The sequence below is a fragment of the Acomys minous genome (genome assembly GCF_964271855.1).
Source record: "Acomys minous genome assembly, chromosome: 9".
NCBI classification, from domain to species: domain Eukaryota; kingdom Metazoa; phylum Chordata; class Mammalia; order Rodentia; family Muridae; genus Acomys; species Acomys minous.
Window position 1 is genome coordinate 94,046,023 of NC_140490.1, and position 23,585 is coordinate 94,069,607.

At 46.1% G+C, this 23,585-nt stretch overlaps 1 protein-coding gene across 4 annotated transcripts in view; it reads right to left on the reverse strand.

Annotated features, from left to right (window-relative positions):
* The window catches only part of APAF1 (apoptotic peptidase activating factor 1), a 129,705-nt gene that overhangs the window by 70,972 nt on the left and 35,148 nt on the right, over positions 1-23,585 (reverse strand). For all 4 annotated transcript variants that reach the window (XM_084796587.1, XM_084796588.1, XM_084796586.1 and 1 more), the window contains exons 11-12: positions 4,232-4,345; positions 1,901-2,085 (exon numbers count right to left, since the gene is read on the reverse strand). In XM_084796587.1, the coding sequence (XP_084652713.1) occupies positions 1,901-2,085; positions 4,232-4,345 (299 nt within the window). The remainder of the gene's footprint in view (positions 1-1,900; positions 2,086-4,231; positions 4,346-23,585) is intronic.

The window sequence follows — 23,585 nt, forward strand, 5'->3', positions numbered from 1 at the left end:
TATGGTAGCTCGCAACCATCTATAATGTGATCTGATGCCCTTTTCTGGCCTGTAGGGTACAAGCAGGCAGAGCACTGTATACACACTGTATACATAAGATTTATTTATATAAATCTTAAAAAACAAACAAACAGATCTGATGGAGCTTCCACAAGTTAGAAAAGCTGCTACCCTGAGTGGAAGCAAACATTCAGTAAAATATCACTTTTGAAGAAAATGCTAAGATAGTTGAGTCTGTGAAAGGGATGATAGGAAGCACGAATTCTCATTTTATATCTCTCAGTTTTTTAACTAAAAAAATTTCATTATGTGTGTCTAGTGCCCATGAAGGCCAAAGACACCAAATCTCCCAATTCTAGAGTCTAGGCAGTTATGAGGCTCCCACTAGAAATTGAACTAGGGTCCCCTGCAAGAGCAGTAAGCACACTTAACCTCTGGGCCATCACTCTAGCTCTTCAATTTGTTGTTTTAGTCAAGATACACATTATGGGATGGCAAGATGGCTCAACAGGAAATGGAATTTATGTCCAAACCTGATGATAACCTGATTCAATCCCTGGGATCCACAGAGCGAAATAGGGAATCGATTTCTGCAAGTTGTTCTCTGACCTACACATGCACCTGCACCCAAAAACACACATACACAAAGTAAGAAAGTAAATGAGATCTTAAAGACTGAGCTGTCTCTCCTGCCCTGGGAATGGCCTTTTTTAAGATCTGGAAAAATTGGGGCTGGAGAGGTATCTCAGCAGTCAAGAGTACTTACTGCTCTCGCAGAGGACTTAAGTTTGCTTCTCAGCACCCACATCAGATGACTTACAACCACCTGTAAGTCCAGTCCTAGGGAATCTGATGTTTTCTGACCTCTCCATGCACCTACATGCATGTGGTACACATAAGTTTAAAAGGGCACACACTATACATAAGCATAAATACCATACCTTTAAAAAAAAATATCAAGAGTCAGGCTGGGGAAGATGACAGCAGTTTGGATCCCCAGAGCTCATCTAAATGCCAGGTGGGCATGACAGTACACCTAAGGAAGGCTCTCCAGAGCAAGCTGGCCAGCAATATCAGCCGCATCAGGGAGCCCCTGCTGTGACTGAAGAGAGCCTGCCTCAAAGAATAAGAAGGGAGAGCTATCATGGAAGATTCCTGATATTAACCTAGGGCTCCCATGTCCACATGCCCACATATGCATGCACCTGCACACATACTTATAGACATGCATACATACAGAGATGCACACTATACACATATAAATATGAAAAGAAGGAAAAGACTGTAAAAATGTTTTTTTAAAAACTCAGTGACAGGCTGGAGAGACGGCTCACATGCTGGGTCACAACCACCTACAATGAGATCTGGTGCCCTCTTCTGCTGTGCACGCATGCTTGCAGGCAAAGCACTGTATACATAATTAATAAATAAGTATTTTTTAAAAGTCAGTGGCATTAAAAAAAATTCTATGGCAAAGCAAAGTAAAAGTGACCTCACAGACATTATCTCATTTAAATTTTCACAAAAGTAGTATTTACCTCAAAGGGTTGTTATCTCCATTTCACACATAAGAAAGCAAAGTAGAGTATGTTCAAAAATCCTAAGACGACTAAGTCTTAGTATGGAGACTCACACCTGGGCCTGTGGCTTCCAAGTCTGTGGTCATCTCTACTGTACTAGATTACAGCAGCATTTGATACTCTACTGAGGGAGGCCTTTCTGCCTGTTTCCATGCGCTGTGACGACATAATCATCTTCTCCTTGCTCACTTCTCTGGAACTCTGCACTGAGTAGTATACTTACTGCGTTTCTAAGGCAGTTAAAACTCACGCGGAGTTTACTCATCACCTGGAAAGGAACAGTCAGCCATGGAGCCCCTCTGCTCTCTCTAGCAACTCACATCCACTCCAGGTAGAGCCGCCCAGTGTCCACCTCCTGCTTGGCCTGCAGCTTTGCTTGCTGATAAACTTCAGAAGTTTCTGGTTCACACAGGCCCAGCTGTACAATATTAGGAAATGGCTGTCGTCCAAGAAGGTGTCCATTTAAAGATAAAAACTCTTGAAAATTCTCACAGACTGCACAATCCTATGAAAAGAGTGAAGTCTGTTAGACACATAGCCAGAGCAAAACCTGACATCTTTTTGTTTCTGTGATCTGGACAGAACTAAAATATGACAGTCAGCCACTAAGCAATAAATACAGTGTGTTCTCATTCTCATACTCTCTCTCTCTCTCTGTCTCTCTGTCTCTCTCTCTCACTGTCTCTCTCTCTGTCTCTCTGTCTCTCTCTCATTGTCTCTCTCTCACTCTGTCTCTCTCTCACTCTGTCTCTCTCTCACTCTGTCTCTCTCACACTGTCTCTGTCTCTCTCTCTCACACTGTCTCTGTCTCTCTCTCTCTCTGTCTCTCACTGTCTCTCTCTCTCACTGTCTCTGTCTCTCTCTCTCACACTGTCTCTGTCTCTCTCTCTGTCTCTCTCTCTCACTGTCTCTCTCTCTCACTGTCTCTCTCTCTCTACCTCTCTCTCCCACACTGTCTCTGTCTCTCTCTCAGACAGTCTGTCTGTCTCTCTCTGTCTGTCTGTCTGTCTTCCTCTCACACTGTCTGTCTCTCTCTCTCTGTCTCTCTCTCTTTCGCTCTCTCTGTGTGTGTCTGTCTCTCTCTCTCTGTCTGTCTTTCTCTCACACTGTCTGTCTGTCTGTCTGTCTCTCTCTCTCTCTCTGTGTCTGTCCCCCGTCGTCGTCCCCCCCTCCCCCGGCTGGCTGCTTCAGGGCCATGCCTGTATACATGGCACCATGCTCCCTCACAGGACCTAGGTATTGCTGAATAGGCCTGGCCATCTTGGGTTTTCTCTGGTGGTGGTTTGTTGTTGTTTTGAGGACTATGGAAGACACTGGGACTTCAGACTAGAAAAGCAGCTGAATGCTGATGGGACTTAACAGGCCATCCTGGCAGGAGCTTGGAAGACAGAGTGTTGAGAGTAATGTGGACTACGGAGGCCCAGCTAAAGAGGTTTCAGAGTAGAACAATATCAGCAACTGGGCTAGAGACTGCTCTTGTGATATTTTGGCAAAAAAAAAAAAAAAAAAAAGTACCTGGTTTTTGGCCATGCCCTTTGAATCTATCTGAGGCTAAATTAAAGAGTTTTGGATTCATTTCTTTTTTTGTTGTTTTGCTTTTTTGGTTTTTTAAGATAGAGTCTCTCTGTTAGCCTTGGCTGTCCTGGACTCACTTTGTACACCAGGCTGGCCTCGAACTCACATCGATCCGCTTGCCTCTGTCTCCCAAGTGCTGGGATTAAAGGCGTGCGCCACCACACCCGGCTCTAGATTCATTTCATTAGCAGGAGATTTCAAGTGAAAACAGGACAAAAAGAAATACTAGATCCAAATATAAATAAATAAATATACAAAGATCATCTATTATTGACTTTTAGACTCAGAAAAAAAATGTTATTATTAGCAGGGTGTGGTGGCACACACCTTTAATCCCAGCACTTGGGAGGCAGAGGCAAGCAGATTTCTGTGAGTTCAAGGCCAGCCTGTCTACAAACCAAGTCCTGGACAGTGAAAGCTACACAGAGAAACCCTATCTTGAAAAACTTTTTAAAAAACAATTTTTTTTTCATTATCATCAAGCATGGTGGCTCACACCTTTAGTCCTAGCACTTGGGAGCCAGAGGCAAGAAGATCCCTGTGAGTTTGAGGCCAGTCTGGTCTACAGAGAGTATTCCAGGACAGCCAGAGCTACATAGTTAGACGCTGTCTCAAAAAAGAAAAATCAAGTAACAAAAAAAATCTTATTATCAATCACATTTCTCAGCACATTCAAAATAGAAAAAAGAAAAAAAAATTGAAAACCATGCTTCCAGACTTTGTACTCTATGAGCATATACAGGGGGAGGAGGTCCCCCTCAGTCACAGTCATAGGGGAGGGGAGTAAGGGGAAAATGGGAGGGAGGGAGGAACAGGAGGATGCAAGGGATGGGATAACAATTGAGATGTAATATGAATGAGTTAATAATAAATTAATTTAAAAAAAAGAAAACCATGTTTCCCCAATTTCCAAACTTCAGTCCTACCTGTATTCTCAGTAGGCCAGGCAGCAACTAACCAAAATCAAAGGTCAGAGCAAGGAAATGGACTCCATTCTGCTTATTCCCACCATTAAATTTAGAACTAAATGTCAAAACGAGACATCCTTTAAATACTGTTTCCACGCTAGTAGATACCTTTTCATCCAATATATGCCTATATTCCACAAACTCGTGAATCAAATGGGCAGGGCCGACAAGTTCTGTTTTTGCTTTAATCCAATCCAGGGAAAACATTAAAGCACAAAGTTCCTTAAAAATAAAGAAAAATAGTAAGATGGGGCACTGTTTTTAAGAAAGAAAGAAAGAAAGAATGAATGAATGAATGAATGAATGAATTTATTTCAACCAGAATTCATTATTCTAATGCTATTGAGAAACATTTTGTATATATCTAAAATTTAAGACCAGAGGAAAGGTGATAAAATGAAGACATAATTCAAAAGAAATAGAAAATGGGTCCCACATCTTAACTCAAAACAAAACTTCAGTTGTATAAAGTACTTAAGTATAAAATTGAATTTTCCTAAAAAATTTAAAGAGATTAGGTAAAGAAAATCTTTGCAATCATGACACAAAACCAAAACAAACACATGTGCATATGCTCACGTATGAAAACATACACACACACATACACAAACATGCAAGCACATAAAAATTTAACTAGATAAAAATCCAAATAGTCTATAGAGTAGAAAGCAATATATGCAAAACTTTTTAAATACGTGAATAAACATTACTGAAACACATAATGAAGTAAGGCTTAATGTGATTCTGTATAGAAAATTATAACAACACTACAACAATAAAAATGACGAATGCCAACAAGAAAAAAGAACAGGATAAAATGAGAAGCCTCAGATGTAGTGGAATAAAAACTTGTATTCTTTTTTTTTTTTTTTTTTTTTTAGAATTTCAAAAGACAACTGTATTTAGACAGAAATCTTGAAGTAGAACATAGAGTAGTTAGGCATTATTTAAATACTCTTGACAAGTGATTTAACATTGGGATATAATGGGGGATGGGAAACACACACTCATCCACTGAAGGGCACGTGAGACCGTGCAGGACAGCGTATGTGGGCGAAGGTTCCCTTTTCCCATAAACTTCTACCTTCACCCACCTCCACTCCTCCCCAGCACCCTCCAGAGCAACAGGAAAAAGAGGCAGCATCCCAGGCCTTGCATTCCACCTCAAGGGCAACAGACTGGATCTGCACTGTCCAGGGGCCAAAACTTGTATCCTTAGCACTCATGAAGCTGAGGCAGGAGGACCACAAGCGCAAAGCCAGCCTGGGCGGCACAGAGAGACAAAAGTAAGAAGGAAAGATTGAGAGTGTTGAAGGATATTTGATCCCACTGTGAACCCTGAGATTATGAACTGTAAAAACCTGTTTCTAGTTGTAGAGCGGCTCAACCCTAGCACACACCTTTAATCCAAGAGCTTTGTGTAAACAGGATTAAATGAGGTTAACCCTAGGTCAGGAGGCGGAGTGTGTAACCAGCTGACAGGGAATAAACACATAGGAGGGAGGGTATTTAAGACACTGAGGGAGGGTACTTAAGACACTGAGGGAGGGTATTTAAGACACTGGGGGAAGGTACTTAAGACACGCAGGGAGGGTACTTAAGACACTGAGGGAGGATACTTAAGACACTGATGGAGGGTACTTAAGACACTGAGGGAGGGTACTTAAGACACTGGGGGAGGGTACTTAAGACACTGGGGGAGGGTACTTAAGACACTGGGGGAGGGTACTTAAGACACTGGGGGAGGATACTTAAGACACTGATGGAGGGTACTTAAGACACTGAGGGAGGGTACTTAAGACACTGAGGGAGGGTACTTAAGACACTGAGGGAGGATACTTAAGACACTGATGGAGGGTACTTAAGACACTGGGGGAGGGTATTTAAGACACTGGGGGAGGGTACTTAAGACACTGAGGGAGGGTACTTAAGACACTGAGGGAGGATACTTAAGACACTGATGGAGGGTACTTAAGACACTGAGGAAGGGTACTTAAGAAACTGGGGGAGGGTATTTAAGACACTGGGGGAGGGTACTTAAGACACTGGAGGAGGGTACTTAAGACACTGAGGAAGGGTACTTAAGACACTGGGGGAGGGTACTTAAGACACTGGGGGAGGGTACTTAAGACACTGGGGGAGGGTATTTAAGACAATGGGGGAGGGTATTTAAGACACTGGGGGAGGGTACTTAAGACACTGGGGGAGGGTACTTAAGACACTGGGGGAGGGTATTTAAGACAATGGGGGAGGGTACTTAAGACACTGGAGGAGGGTACTTAAGACACTGGGGGAGGGTATTTAAGACACTGGGGGAGGGTACTTAAGACACTGGGGGAGGGTACTTAAGACACTGGGGGAGGGTATTTAAGACAATGGGGGAGGGTATTTAAGACACTGGGGCTGGGTATTTAAGACACTGGGGGAGGGTATTTAAGACACTGAGGGAGGGTACTTAAGACACTGGGGGAGGGTATTTAAGACACTGAGGGAGGGTACTTCAGACACTGGGGGAGGGTATTTAAGACACTGAGGGAGGGTACTTAAGACACTGGGGGAGGGTACTTAAGACACTGCGGTAGGGTACTTAAGACACTGGGGGAAGGTATTGAAGACACTGCGGTAGGGTATTTAAGACACAGGGGGAGGGTACTTAAGACACTGAGGGAGGGTACTTAAGATACTGGGGGAGGGTACTTAAGACACTGGGGGAGGGTATTTAAGACACTGGGGGAGGGTACTTAAGACACTGGGGGAGGGTACTTAAGACACTGAGGGAGGGTACTTAAGACACTGAGGGAGGGTACTTAAGACACTGGGGGAGGGTATTTAAGACACTGGGGGAGGGTACTTAAGACACTGGAGGAGGGTACTTAAGACACTGGGGGAGGGTATTTAAGACACTGGGGGAGGGTATTTAAGACACTGGGGCTGGGTATTTAAGACACTGGGGGAGTGTATTTAAGACACTGGGGCTGGGTATTTAAGACACTGGGGGAGGGTATTTAAGACACTGAGGGAGGGTACTTAAGACACTGGGGGAGGGTATTTAAGACACTGAGGGAGGGTACTTAAGACACTAGGGGAGGGTACTTAAGACACTGCGGTAGGGTACTTAAGACACTGAGGGAGGGTACTTAAGACACTGGGGGAGGGTATTTAAGACACTGGGGGATGGTACTTAAGACACTGGGGGATGGTATTTAAGACACTGGGGGAGGGTACTTAAGACACTGGGGGAGGGTATTTAAGACACTGGGGGAGGGTATTTAAGACACTGTGGGAGGGTATTTAGGACACTGGGGGAGGGTACTTACGACACTAGGGGAGGATATTTAAGACACTGGGGGAGGGTATTTAAGACACTGGGGGAGGGTATTTAGGACACTGGGGGAGGGTATTTAAGACACTGAGGGAGGGTACTTAAGACACTGAGGGAGGGTACTTAAGACACTGAGGGAGGGTACTTAAGACACTGAGGGAGGGTACTTAAGACACTGGGGGAGGGTATTTAAGACACTGGGGGAGGGTACTTAAGACACTGGGGGAGGGTATTTAAGCCACTGGGGGAGGGTACTTAAGACACTGGGGGAGGGTATTTAAGACACTGGGGGATGGTACTTAAGACACTGGGGGAGGGTATTTAAGACACTGGGGGATGGTACTTAAGACACTGCGGGAGGGTATTTAGGACACTGGGGGAGGGTATTTAAGACACTGGGGGAGGGTATTTAGGACACTGGGGGAGGGTATTTAAGACATTGGGGGAGGGTATTTAAGACACTGGAAGAGGGTATTTAAGACACTGTGGGAGGGTACTTAGGACACTGGGGGAGGGTACTTAAGACACGCAGGGAGGGTACTTAAGACACTGAGGGAGGGTACTTAAGACACTGGGGGAGGGTACTTAAGACACGCAGGGAGGGTACTTAAGACACTGAGGGAGGGTACTTAAGACACTGAGGGAGGGTACTTAAGACACTGGGGGAGGGTACTTAAGACACTGAGGGAGGGTACTTAAAACACTGGGGGAGGGTACTTAAGACACTGAGGGAGGGTACTTAAGACACGCAGGGAGGGTACTTAAGACACGCAGGGAGGGTACTTAAGACACTGGGGGAGGGTACTTAAGACACTGAGGGAGGGTACTTAAGACACGCAGGGAGGGTACTTAAGACACTGGGGGAGGGTACTTAAGACACTGAGGGCGGGTACTTAAAACACTGGGGGAGGGTATTTAAGACACTGAGGGAGGTTATTTAAGACATTGGGGGAGGGTATTTAAGACACTGGGGGAGGGTATTTAAGACACTGGGGGAGGGTATTTAAGACACTGTGGGAGGGTATATAAGACATTGGGGGAGGGTATTTAAAACACTGTGGGAGGGTACTTAAGACACTGGGGGAGGGTACTTAAGACACTGGGGGAGGGTATTTAAGACACTGGGGGAGGGTACTTAAGACACTGAGGGAGGGTACTTAAGACACGCAGGGAGGGTACTTAAGACACTGGGGGAGGGTACTTAAGACACTGAGGGAGGGTACTTAAGACACGCAGGGAGGGTACTTAAGACACTGGGGGAGGGTACTTAAGACACTGAGGGCGGGTACTTAAAACACTGGGGGAGGGTACTTAAGACACTGAGGGAGGTTATTTAAGACATTGGGGGAGGGTATTTAAGACACTGGGGGAGGGTATTTAAGACACTGGGGGAGGGTATTTAAGACACTGTGGGCGGGTACTTAGGACACTGGGGGAGGGTACTAAAGACACTGTGGAAGGGTATTTAGGACACTGTGGGAGGGAACTTAAGACACTGGGGGAGGGTACTTAAGACACTGGGGGAAGGTATTTAAGACACTGCGGTAGGGTATTTAAGACACTGAGGGAAGGTATTTAAGACACTGCAGTAGGGTATTTAAGACACTGAGGGAAGGTATTTAAGACACTGGGGGAGGGTACTTAAGACACTGGGGGAAGGTATTTAAGACACTGCGGTAGGGTATTTAAGACACTGGGGGAAGGTATTTAAGACACTGCGGTAGGGTATTTAAGACACTGAGGGAAGGTATTTAAGACACTGCAGTAGGGTATTTAAGACACTGAGGGAAGGTATTTAAGACACTGGGGGAGGGTACTTAAGACACTGGGGGAGGGTACTTAAGACACTGGGGGAAGGTATTTAAGACACTGCGGTAGGGTATTTAAGACACTGGGGGAAGGTATTTAAGACACTGGGGGAGGGTACTTAAGACACTGGGGGAAGGTATTTAAGACACTGCGGTAGGGTATTTAAGACACTGAGGGAAGGTATTTAAGACACTGCGGTAGGGTATTTAAGACACTGAGGGAAGGTATTTAAGACACTGCGGTAGTGTATTTAAGACACTGAGGGAAGGTATTTAAGACACTGCGGTAGGGTATTTAAGACACTGGGGGAGGGTATTTAAGACACTGGGGGAAGGTATTTAAGACACTGCGGTAGGGTATTTAAGACATTGGGGGAGGGTACTTAAGACACTGAGGGAGGGTACTTAAGACACTGGGGGAGGGTACTTAAGACACTGGGGGAGGGTATTTAAGACACTGCGGTAGGGTATTTAAGACACTGCGGTAGGGTATTTAAGACACTGTGAGAGGGTATTTAAGACACTGGGGGAGAATATTTAAGACACTGGGGGAGGGTATTTAAGACACTGTGGGAGGGTATTTAAGACACTGGAGGAGGGTATTTAAGACACTGGGGGAGGGTATTTAAGACACTGCGGTAGGGTATTCAAGACACTGGGGGAAGGTATTTAAGACACTGCGGTAGGGTATTTAAGACACTGAGGGAAGGTATTTAAGACACAGGGGGAGGGTATTTAAGACACTGAGGGAAGGTGTTTAAGACACTGGGGGAGGGTACTTAAGACACTGGGGGAAGGTATTTAAGACACTGCGGTAGGGTATTTAAGACACTGCGGTAGGGTATTTAAGACACTGAGGGAAGGTATTTAAGACACTGCGGTAGGGTATTTAAGACACTGAGGGAAGGTATTTAAGACACTGCGGTAGGGTATTTAAGACACTGGGGGATGGTACTTAAGACACTGGGGGAGGGTACTTAAGACACTGGGGGAGGGTATTTAAGACACTGCGGTAGGGTATTTAAGACACTGCGGTAGGGTATTTAAGAGACTGCGGTAGGGTATTTAAGACACTGCGGTAGGGTATTTAAGACACTGAGGGAAGGTATTTAAGACACTGCGGTAGGGTATTTAAGACACTGGGGGAGGGTACTTAAGACACTGGGGGAAGGTATTTAAGACACTGCGGTAGTGTATTTAAGACACTGAGGGAAGGTATTTAAGACACTGCGGTAGGGTATTTAAGACACTGGGGGAGGGTACTTAAGACACTGGGGGAAGGTATTTAAGACACTGCGGTAGGGTATTTAAGACACTGAGGGAAGGTATTTAAGACACTGCGGTAGGGTATTTAAGACACTGGGGGAGGGTACTTAAGACACTGGGGGAAGGTATTTAAGACACTGCGGTAGGGTATTTAAGACACTGGGGGAGGGTACTTAAGACACTGGGGGAAGGTATTTAAGACACTGCGGTAGGGTATTTAAGACACTGGGGGAAGGTACTTAAGACACTGCGGTAGGGTATTTAAGACACTAGGGGAAGGTATTTAAGACACTGCGGTAGGGTACTTAAGACACTGAGGGAAGGTATTTAAGACACTGCGGTAGGGTATTTAAGACACTGGGGGAAGGTATTTAAGACACTGCGGTAGGGTATTTAAGACACTGAGGGAAGGTATTTAAGACACTGCGGTAGGGTATTTAAGACACTAGGGGAGGGTACTTAGGACACTGCGGTAGGGTATTTAAGACACTGCGGTAGGGTATTTAAGACACTGCGGTAGGGTATTTAAGACACTGGGGGAAGGTATTTAAGACACTGCGGTAGGGTATTTAAGACATTGGGGGAGGGTACTTAAGACACTGAGGGAGGGTACTTAAGACACTGGGGGAGGGTACTTAGGACACTGGGGGAGGGTATTTAAGACACTGCGAGAGGGTCTTTGGGAGGGTATTTAAGACACTGTGAGAGGGTATTTAAGACACTGGGGGAGGGTATTTAAGACACTGGGGGAGGGTATTTAAGACACTGTGGGAGGGTATTTAAGACACTGGGGGAGGGTATTTAAGACACTGGGGGAGGGTATTTAAGACACTGTGTGATGGTACTTAAGGCACTGGGGGTGGGTATTTAAGACATTGGGGGAGGGTATTTAAGACACTGGGGGAGGGTATTTAAGACACTGGGGGAGGGTACTTAAGACACTGGGGGAGGGTACCTAAGACACTGCGGTAGGGTACTTAAGACACTGTGGGAAGGCATTTAAGACACTGCGGTAGGGTATTTAAGACACTGTGGGAGGGTATTTAAGACACTGGGGGAGGGTATTTAAGACACTGGGGGAGGGTATTTAAGACACTGTGGGAGGGTACTTAGGACACTGGGGGAGGGTACTAAAGACACTGGGGGAGGGTACTAAAGACACTGGGGGAGGGTACTTAAGACACTGGGGGAGGGTATTTAAGACACTGGGGGAGGGTATTTAAGACACTGGGGGAGGGTATTTAAGACACTGGGGGAGGGTATTTAAGACACTGTGGGAGGGTACTTAGGACACTGGGGGAGGGTACTAAAGACACTGTGGGAGGGTACTTAAGACACTGGGGAAGGGTATTTCAGACACTGGGGGAGGGTATTTAAGACACTATGGGAGGGTACTTAGGACACTGGGGGAGGGTACTAAAGACACTGGGGGAGGGTACTTAAGACACTGGGGGAGGGTATTTAAGACACTGTGGGAGGGTATTTAAGACACTGGGGGAGGGTATTTAAGACACTGGGGGAGGGTATTTAAGACACTGTGGGAGTCTACTTAAGACACTGGGGGAGGGTACTTAAGACACTGCGGTAGGGTACTTAAGGCACTGAGGGAGGGTACTTAAGACACTGGGGGTGGGTATTTAAGACACTGGGGGAGGGTATTTAAGACACTGTGGGAGGATATTTAAGACACTGGGTGAGGGTATTTAAGACACTGTGGGAGTCTACTTAAGACACTGGGGGAGGGTACTTAAGACAATGTGGGAGTCTACTTAAGACACTGGGGGAGGGTACTTAAGACACTGGGGGTGGGTATATAAGACACTGGGGGAGGGTATTTAAGACACTGGGGGAGGGTATTTAAGACACTGGGGGAGGGTATTTAAGACACTGTGGGAGGGTATTTAAGACACTGGGGGAGGGTACTTAAGACACTGGAGGAGGGTACTTAAGACACTGGGGGAGGGTACTTACGACACTGAGGGAGGGTACTTCAGACACTGGAGGAGGGTATTTAAGACACTGAGGGAGGGTACTTAAGACACTGGAGGAGGGTACTTAAGACACTGGGGGAGGGTACTTAAGACACTGAGGGAGGGTACTTAAGACACTGGAGGAGGGTACTTAAGACACTGGGGGAGGGTACTTAAGACACTGGGGGAGGGTCCTTTAGACACTGGAGGAGGGTATTTAAGACACTGGGGGAAGGTATTTAAGACACTGGGGGAGGGTATTTAAGACACTGGGGGAGGGTATTTAAGACACTGTGGGAGTCTACTTAAGACACTGGGGGAGGGTGCTTAAGACACTGGGGGAGGTTACTTAAGACACTGGGGGAGGGTACTTAAGACACTGGAGGAGGGTATTTAAGACACTGAGGGAGGGTACTTAAGACACTGGAGGAGGGTATTTAAGACACTGGGGGAGTCTACTTAAGACACTGGGGGAGGGTATTTAAGACACTGAGGGAGGGTACTTAAGACACTGGAGGAGGATACTTAAGACACTGGGGGAGGGTATTTAAGACACTGGGGGAGGGTATTTAAGACACTGGGGGAGGGTATTTAAGACACTGGGGGAGGGTATTTAAGACACTGGGGGAGGGTATTTAAGACATTGGGGGAGGGTATTTAAGACACTGCGGTAGCGTACTTAAGACACTGGGGGAAGGTATTTAAGACACTGGGGGAGGGTACTTAAGACACTGGGGGAAGGTATTTAAGACACTGCGGTAGGGTATTTAAGACACTGAGGGAAGGTAATTAAGACACTGTGGTAGGGTTTTTAAGACACTGGGGGAGGGTACTTAAGACACTGGGGGAGGGTACTTAAGACACTGGGGGAAGGTATTTAAGACACTGCGGTAGGGTATTTAAGACACTGAGGGAAGGTATTTAAGACACTGCGGTAGGGTATTTAAGACACTGAGGGAAGGTATTTAAGACACTGGGGGAGGGTACTTAAGACACTGGGGGAAGGTATTTAAGACACTGCGGTAGGGTATTTAAGACACTGAGGGAAGGTATTTAAGACACTGCGGTAGGGTATTTAAGACACTGGGGGAGGGTACTTAAGACACTGGGGGAGGGTACTTAAGTCACTGGGGGAAGGTATTTAAGACACTGCGGTAGGGTATTTAAGACACTGAGGGAAGGTATTTAAGACACTGCGGTAGGGTATTTAAGACACTGAGGGAAGGTATTTAAGACACTGCGGTAGGGTATTTAAGACACTGGGGGAGGGTACTTAAGACACTGGGGGAGGGTATTTAAGACACTGCGGTAGGGTATTTAAGACACTGCGGTAGGGTATTTAAGACACTGCGGTAGGGTATTTAAGACACTGAGGGAAGGTATTTAAGACACTGCGGTAGGGTATTTAAGACACTGGGGGAGGGTACTTAAGACACTGGGGGAAGGTATTTAAGACACTGCGGTAGGGTATTTAAGACACTTGGGGGGGTACTTAAGACACTGGGGGAAGGTATTTAAGACACTGCGGTAGGGTATTTAAGACACTGGGGGAAGGTACTTAAGACACTGCGGTAGGGTACTTAAGACACTGAGGGAAGGTATTTAAGACACTGCGGTAGGGTATTTAAGACACTGGGGGAAGGTATTTAAGACATTGCGGTAGGGTACTTAAGACACTGAGGGAAGGTATTTAAGACACTGCGATAGGGTATTTAAGACACTGGGGAAGGTATTTAAGACACTGTGGGAGGGTACTTATGACACTGAGGGAGGGTACTTAAGACACGCAGGGAGGGTACTTAAGACACTGGGGGAGGGTATTTAAGACACTGCGAGAGGGTCTTTGGGAGGGTATTTAAGACACTGTGGGAGGGTATTTAAGACATTGGGGAGGGTATTTAAAACACTGTGGGAGGGTACTTAGGACACTGGGGGAGGGGACTTAAGACACTGGGGGAGGGTATTTAAGACACTGGGGGAGGGTACTTAAGACACTGAGAGAGGGTATTTAAGACACGCAGGGAGGGTACTTAAGACACTGGGGGAGGGTACTAAAGACACTGAGGGAGGGTACTTAAGACACTGGGCGAGGGTATTTAAGACACTGCGGTAGGGTATTTAAGACACTGAGGGAAGGTATTTAAGACACTGCGGTAGGGTATTTAAGACACTGGGGGAGGGTACTTAAGACACTGGGGGAGGGTATTTAAGACATTGCGGTAGGGTATTTAAGACACTGCGGTAGGGTATTTAAGACACTGAGGGAAGGTATTTAAGACACTGCGGTAGGGTATTTAAGACACTGAGGGAAGGTATTTAAGACACTGCGGTAGGGTATTTAAGACACTGGGGGAGGGTACTTAAGACACTGGGGGAGGGTATTTAAGACACTGCGGTAGGGTATTTAAGACACTGAGGGAAGGTATTTAAGACACTGCGGTAGGGTATTTAAGACACTGGGGGAGGGTACTTAAGACACTGGGGGAGGGTATTTAAGACATTGCGGTAGGGTATTTAAGACACTGCGGTAGGGTATTTAAGACACTGAGGGAAGGTATTTAAGACACTGCGGTAGGGTATTTAAGACACTGAGGGAAGGTATTTAAGACACTGCGGTAGGGTATTTAAGACACTGGGGGAGGGTACTTAAGACACTGGGGGAGGGTATTTAAGACACTGCGGTAGGGTATTTAAGACACTGAGGGAAGGTATTTAAGACACTGCGGTAGGGTATTTAAGACACTGGGGGAGGGTACTTAAGACACTGAGGGAAGGTATCTAAGACACTGCGGTAGGGTATTTAAGACACTGGGGGAGGGTACTTAAGACACTGGGGGAAGGTATTTAAGACACTGCGGTAGGGTATTTAAGACACTGGGGGAGGGTACTTAAGACACTGGGGGAAGGTATTTAAGACACTGCGGTAGGGTATTTAAGACACTGGGGGAGGGTACTTAAGACACTGGGGGAAGGTATTTAAGACACTGCGGTAGGGTATTTAAGACACTGAGGGAAGGTATTTAAGACACTGCGGTAGGGTATTTAAGACACTGAGGGAAGGTATTTAAGACACTGCGGTAGGGTATTTAAGACACTGAGGGAAGGTATTTAAGACACTGCGGTAGGGTATTTAAGACACTGAGGGAAGGTATTTAAGACACTGCGGTAGGGTATTTAAGACACTAAGGGAGGGTACTTAAGACACTGGGGGAGGGTATTTAAGACACTGCGGTAGGGTATTTAAGACACTGAGGGAAGGTATTTAAGACACTGCGGTAGGGTATTTAAGACACTGGGGGAGGGTACTTAAGACACTGGGGGAGGGTATTTAAGACACTGCGGTAGGGTATTTAAGACACTGCGGTAGGGTATTTAAGACACTGAGGGAAGGTATTTAAGACACTGCGGTAGGGTATTTAAGACACTGAGGGAAGGTATTTAAGACACTGCGGTAGGGTATTTAAGACACTGAGGGAAGGTATTTAAGACACTGCGGTAGGGTATTTAAGACACTGAGGGAAGGTATTTAAGACACTGCGGTAGGGTATTTAAGACACTGGGGGAAGGTATTTAAGACACTGCGGTAGGGTATTTAAGACACTGGGGGAGGGTACTTAAGACACTGGGGGAGGGTACTTAAGTCACTGGGGGAAGGTATTTAAGACACTGCGGTAGGGTATTTAAGACACTGAGGGAAGGTATTTAAGACACTGCGGTAGGGTATTTAAGACACTGAGGGAAGGTATTTAAGACACTGCGGTAGGGTATTTAAGACACTGGGGGAGGGTACTTAAGACACTGGGGGAGGGTACTTAAGACACTGGGGGAAGGTATTTAAGACACTGCGGTAGGGTATTTAAGACACTGAGGGAAGGTATTTAAGACACTGCGGTAGGGTATTTAAGACACTGAGGGAAGGTATTTAAGACACTGCGGTAGGGTATTTAAGACACTGAGGGAAGGTATTTAAGACACTGGGGTAGGGTATTTAAGACACTGGGGAGGGTACTTAAGACACTGGGGGAGGGTATTTAAGACACTGCGGTAGGGTATTTAAGACACTGAGGGAAGGTATTTAAGACACTGCGGTAGGGTATTTAAGACACTGGGGGAGGGTACTTAAGACACTGGGGGAGGGTATTTAAGACACTGCGGTAGGGTATTTAAGACACTGGGGGAGGGTACTTAAGACACTGGGGGAGGGTATTTAAGACATTGCGGTAGGGTATTTAAGACACTGCGGTAGGGTATTTAAGACACTGAGGGAAGGTATTTAAGACACTGCGGTAGGGTATTTAAGACACTGAGGGAAGGTATTTAAGACACTGCGGTAGGGTATTTAAGACACTGGGGGAGGGTACTTAAGACACTGGGGGAGGGTATTTAAGACACTGCGGTAGGGTATTTAAGACACTGAGGGAAGGTATTTAAGACACTGCGGTAGGGTATTTAAGACACTGGGGGAGGGTACTTAAGACACTGAGGGAAGGTATCTAAGACACTGCGGTAGGGTATTTAAGACACTGGGGGAGGGTACTTAAGACACTGGGGGAAGGTATTTAAGACACTGCGGTAGGGTATTTAAGACACTGGGGGAGGGTACTTAAGACACTGGGGGAAGGTATTTAAGACACTGCGGTAGGGTATTTAAGACACTGGGGGAGGGTACTTAAGACACTGGGGGAAGGTATTTAAGACACTGCGGTAGGGTATTTAAGACACTGAGGGAAGGTATTTAAGACACTGCGGTAGGGTATTTAAGACACTGAGGGAAGGTATTTAAGACACTGCGGTAGGGTATTTAAGACACTGAGGGAAGGTATTTAAGACACTGCGGTAGGGTATTTAAGACACTGAGGAAAGGTATTTAAGACACTGCGGTAGGGTATTTAAGACACTAAGGGAGGGTACTTAAGACACTGGGGGAGGGTATTTAAGACACTGCGGTAGGGTATTTAAGACACTGAGGGAAGGTATTTAAGACACTGCGGTAGGGTATTTAAGACACTGGGGGAGGGTACTTAAGACACTGGGGGAGGGTATTTAAGACACTGCGGTAGGGTATTTAAGACACTGCGGTAGGGTATTTAAGACACTGAGGGAAGGTATTTAAGACACTGCGGTAGGGTATTTAAGACACTGAGGGAAGGTATTTAAGACACTGCGGTAGGGTATTTAAGACACTGAGGGAAGGTATTTAAGACACTGCGGTAGGGTATTTAAGACACTGGGGGAGGGTACTTAAGACACTGGGGGAGGGTACTTAAGACACTGGGGGAAGGTATTTAAGACACTGCGGTAGGGTATTTAAGACACTGAGGGAAGGTATTTAAGACACTGCGGTAGGGTATTTAAGACACTGGGGGAGGGTACTTAAGACACTGGGGGAGGGTATTTAAGACACTGCGGTAGGGTATTTAAGACACTGAGGGAAGGTATTTAAGACACTACGGTAGGGTATTTAAGACACTGGGGGAAGGTATTTAAGACACTGCGGTAGGGTATTTAAGACACTGGGGGAGGGTACTTAAGACACTGGGGGAGGGTATTTAAGACACTGCGGTAGGGTATTTAAGACACTGAGGGAAGGTATTTAAGACACTGCGGTAGGGTATTTAAGACACTGGGGGAGGGTACTTAAGACACTGGGGGAGGGTATTTAAGACACTGCGGTAGGGTATTTAAGACACTGCGGTAGGGTATTTAAGACACTGAGGGAAGGTATTTAAGACACTGCGGTAGGGTATTTAAGACACTGAGGGAAGGTATTTAAGACACTGCGGTAGGGTATTTAAGACACTGAGGGAAGGTATTTAAGACACTGCGGTAGGGTATTTAAGACACTGGGGGAAGGTATTTAAGACACTGCGGTAGGGTATTTAAGACACTGGGGGAGGGTACTTAAGACACTGGGGGAGGGTACTTAAGTCACTGGGGGAAGGTATTTAAGACACTGCGGTAGGGTATTTAAGACACTGAGGGAAGGTATTTAAGACACTGCGGTAGGGTATTTAAGACACTGAGGGAAGGTATTTAAGACACTGCGGTAGGGTATTTAAGACACTGGGGGAGGGTACTTAAGACACTGGGGGAGGGTATTTAAGACACTGCGGTAGGGTATTTAAGACACTGAGGGAAGGTATTTAAGACACTACGGTAGGGTATTTAAGACACTGGGGGAAGGTATTTAAGACACTGCGGTAGGGTATTTAAGACACTGGGGGAAGGTATTTAAGACACTGCGGTAGGGTATTTAAGACACTGGGGGAGGGTACTTAAGACACTGGGGGAGGGTACTTAAGTCACTGGGGGAAGGTATTTAAGACACTGCGGTAGGGTATTTAAGACACTGAGGGAAGGTATTTAAGACACTGCGGTAGGGTATTTAAGACACTGAGGGAAGGTATTTAAGACACTGCGGTAGGGTATTTAAGACACTGAGGGAAGGTATTTAAGACACTGCGGTAGGGTATTTAAGACACTGGGGGAGGGTACTTAAGACACTGGGGGAGGGTACTTAAGACACTGGGGGAAGGTATTTAAGACACTGCGGTAGGGTATTTAAGACACTGAGGGAAGGTATTTAAGACACTGCGGTAGGGTATTTAAGACACTGGGGGAGGGTACTTAAGACACTGGGGGAGGGTATTTAAGACACTGCGGTAGGGTATTTAAGACACTGAGGGAAGGTATTTAAGACACTGCGGTAGGGTATTTAAGACACTGGGGGAGGGTACTTAAGACACTGGGGGAGGGTATTTAAGACACTGCGGTAGGGTATTTAAGACACTGAGGGAAGGTATTTAAGACACTACGGTAGGGTATTTAAGACACTGGGGGAAGGTATTTAAGACACTGCGGTAGGGTATTTAAGACACTGGGGGAGGGTACTTAAGACACTGGGGGAGGGTATTTAAGACACTGCGGTAGGGTATTTAAGACACTGAGGGAAGGTATTTAAGACACTGCGGTAGGGTATTTAAGACACTGGGGGAGGGTACTTAAGACACTGGGGGAGGGTATTTAAGACACTGCGGTAGGGTATTTAAGACACTGCGGTAGGGTATTTAAGACACTGAGGGAAGGTATTTAAGACACTGCGGTAGGGTATTTAAGACACTGAGGGAAGGTATTTAAGACACTGCGGTAGGGTATTTAAGACACTGAGGGAAGGTATTTAAGACACTGCGGTAGGGTATTTAAGACACTGAGGGAAGGTATTTAAGACACTGCGGTAGGGTATTTAAGACACTGGGGGAAGGTATTTAAGACACTGCGGTAGGGTATTTAAGACACTGGGGGAGGGTACTTAAGACACTGGGGGAGGGTACTTAAGTCACTGGGGGAAGGTATTTAAGACACTGCGGTAGGGTATTTAAGACACTGAGGGAAGGTATTTAAGACACTGCGGTAGGGTATTTAAGACACTGAGGGAAGGTATTTAAGACACTGCGGTAGGGTATTTAAGACACTGGGGGAGGGTACTTAAGACACTGGGGGAGGGTATTTAAGACACTGCGGTAGGGTATTTAAGACACTGAGGGAAGGTATTTAAGACACTACGGTAGGGTATTTAAGACACTGGGGGAAGGTATTTAAGACACTGCGGTAGGGTATTTAAGACACTGGGGGAGGGTACTTAAGACACTGGGGGAGGGTATTTAAGACACTGCGGTAGGGTATTTAAGACACTGAGGGAAGGTATTTAAGACACTGCGGTAGGGTATTTAAGACACTGGGGGAGGGTACTTAAGACACTGGGGGAGGGTATTTAAGACACTGCGGTAGGGTATTTAAGACACTGCAGTAGGGTATTTAAGACACTGCAGTAGGGTATTTAAGACACTGAGGGAAGGTATTTAAGACACTGCGGTAGGGTATTTAAGACACTGAGGGAAGGTATTTAAGACACTGCGGTAGGGTATTTAAGACACTGAGGGAAGGTATTTAAGACACTGTGGTAGGGTATTTAAGACACTGAGGGAAGGTATTTAAGACACTGCGGTAGGGTATTTAAGACACTGGGGGAGGGTACTTAAGACACTGGGGGAAGGTATTTAAGACACTGCGGTAGGGTATTTAAGACACTGAGGGAAGGTATTTAAGACACTGCGGTAGGGTATTTAAGACACTGGGGGAGGGTACTTAAGACACTGGGGGAGGGTACTTAAGACACTGGGGGAAGGTATTTAAGACACTGCGGTAGGGTATTTAAGACACTGAGGGAAGGTATTTAAGACACTGCGGTAGGGTATTTAAGACACTGGGGGAGGGTACTTAAGACACTGGGGGAGGGTATTTAAGACACTGCGGTAGGGTATTTAAGACACTGAGGGAAGGTATTTAAGACACTGCGGTAGGGTATTTAAGACACTGAGGGAAGGTATTTAAGACACTGCGGTAGGGTATTTAAGACACTGAGGGAAGGTATTTAAGACACTGCGGTAGGGTATTTAAGACACTGAGGGAAGGTATTTAAGACACTGCGGTAGGGTATTTAAGACACTGGGGGAAGGTATTTAAGACACTGCGGTAGGGTATTTAAGACACTGGGGGAGGGTACTTAAGACACTGGGGGAGGGTACTTAAGTCACTGGGGGAAGGTATTTAAGACACTGCGGTAGGGTATTTAAGACACTGAGGGAAGGTATTTAAGACACTGCGGTAGGGTATTTAAGACACTGGGGGAGGGTACTTAAGACACTGGGGGAGGGTACTTAAGTCACTGGGGGAGGGTACTTAAGACACTGGGGGAGGGTATTTAAGACACTGCGGTAGGGTATTTAAGACACTGAGGGAAGGTATTTAAGACACTGCGGTAGGGTATTTAAGACACTGGGGGAGGGTACTTAAGACACTGGGGGAGGGTATTTAAGACACTGCGGTAGGGTATTTAAGACACTGAGGGAAGGTATTTAAGACACTACGGTAGGGTATTTAAGACACTGGGGGAAGGTATTTAAGACACTGCGGTAGGGTATTTAAGACACTGGGGGAGGGTACTTAAGACACTGGGGGAGGGTATTTAAGACACTGCGGTAGGGTATTTAAGACACTGAGGGAAGGTATTTAAGACACTGCGGTAGGGTATTTAAGACACTGGGGGAGGGTACTTAAGACACTGGGGGAGGGTATTTAAGACACTGCGGTAGGGTATTTAAGACACTGCGGTAGGGTATTTAAGACACTGAGGGAAGGTATTTAAGACACTGCGGTAGGGTATTTAAGACACTGAGGGAAGGTATTTAAGACACTGCGGTAGGGTATTTAAGACACTGAGGGAAGGTATTTAAGACACTGCGGTAGGGTATTTAAGACACTGAGGGAAGGTATTTAAGACACTGCGGTAGGGTATTTAAGACACTGGGGGAAGGTATTTAAGACACTGCGGTAGGGTATTTAAGACACTGGGGGAGGGTACTTAAGACACTGGGGGAGGGTACTTAAGTCACTGGGGGAAGGTATTTAAGACACTGCGGTAGGGTATTTAAGACACTGAGGGAAGGTATTTAAGACACTGCGGTAGGGTATTTAAGACACTGAGGGAAGGTATTTAAGACACTGCGGTAGGGTATTTAAGACACTGGGGGAGGGTACTTAAGACACTGGGGGAGGGTACTTAAGACACTGGGGGAAGGTATTTAAGACACTGCGGTAGGGTATTTAAGACACTGAGGGAAGGTATTTAAGACACTGCGGTAGGGTATTTAAGACACTGAGGGAAGGTATTTAAGACACTGCGGTAGGGTATTTAAGACACTGAGGGAAGGTATTTAAGACACTGCGGTAGGGTATTTAAGACACTGGGGGAGGGTACTTAAGACACTGGGGGAGGGTATTTAAGACACTGCGGTAGGGTATTTAAGACACTGCGGTAGGGTATTTAAGACACTGAGGGAAGGTATTTAAGACACTGCGGTAGGGTATTTAAGACACTGAGGGAAGGTATTTAAGACACTGCGGTAGGGTATTTAAGACACTGGGGGAGGGTACTTAAGACACTGGGGGAGGGTATTTAAGACACTGCGGTAGGGTATTTAAGACACTGAGGGAAGGTATTTAAGACACTACGGTAGGGTATTTAAGACACTGAGGGAAGGTATTTAAGACACTGCGGTAGGGTATTTAAGACACTGGGGGAGGGTACTTAAGACACTGGGGGAGGGTATTTAAGACACTGCGGTAGGGTATTTAAGACACTGAGGGAAGGTATTTAAGACACTGCGGTAGGGTATTTAAGACACTGGGGGAGGGTACTTAAGACACTGGGGGAGGGTATTTAAGACACTGCGGTAGGGTATTTAAGACACTGCGGTAGGGTATTTAAGACACTGAGGGAAGGTATTTAAGACACTGCGGTAGGGTATTTAAGACACTGAGGGAAGGTATTTAAGACACTGCGGTAGGGTATTTAAGACACTGAGGGAAGGTATTTAAGACACTGCGGTAGGGTATTTAAGACACTGGGGGAAGGTATTTAAGACACTGCGGTAGGGTATTTAAGACACTGGGGGAGGGTACTTAAGACACTGGGGGAGGGTACTTAAGTCACTGGGGGAAGGTATTTAAGACACTGCGGTAGGGTATTTAAGACACTGAGGGAAGGTATTTAAGACACTGCGGTAGGGTATTTAAGACACTGAGGGAAGGTATTTAAGACACTGCGGTAGGGTATTTAAGACACTGGGGGAGGGTACTTAAGACACTGGGGGAGGGTATTTAAGACACTGCGGTAGGGTATTTAAGACACTGAGGGAAGGTATTTAAGACACTACGGTAGGGTATTTAAGACACTGGGGGAAGGTATTTAAGACACTGCGGTAGGGTATTTAAGACACTGGGGGAAGGTATTTAAGACACTGCGGTAGGGTATTTAAGACACTGGGGGAGGGTACTTAAGACACTGGGGGAGGGTACTTAAGTCACTGGGGGAAGGTATTTAAGACACTGCGGTAGGGTATTTAAGACACTGAGGGAAGGTATTTAAGACACTGCGGTAGGGTATTTAAGACACTGAGGGAAGGTATTTAAGACACTGCGGTAGGGTATTTAAGACACTGGGGGAGGGTACTTAAGACACTGGGGGAGGGTACTTA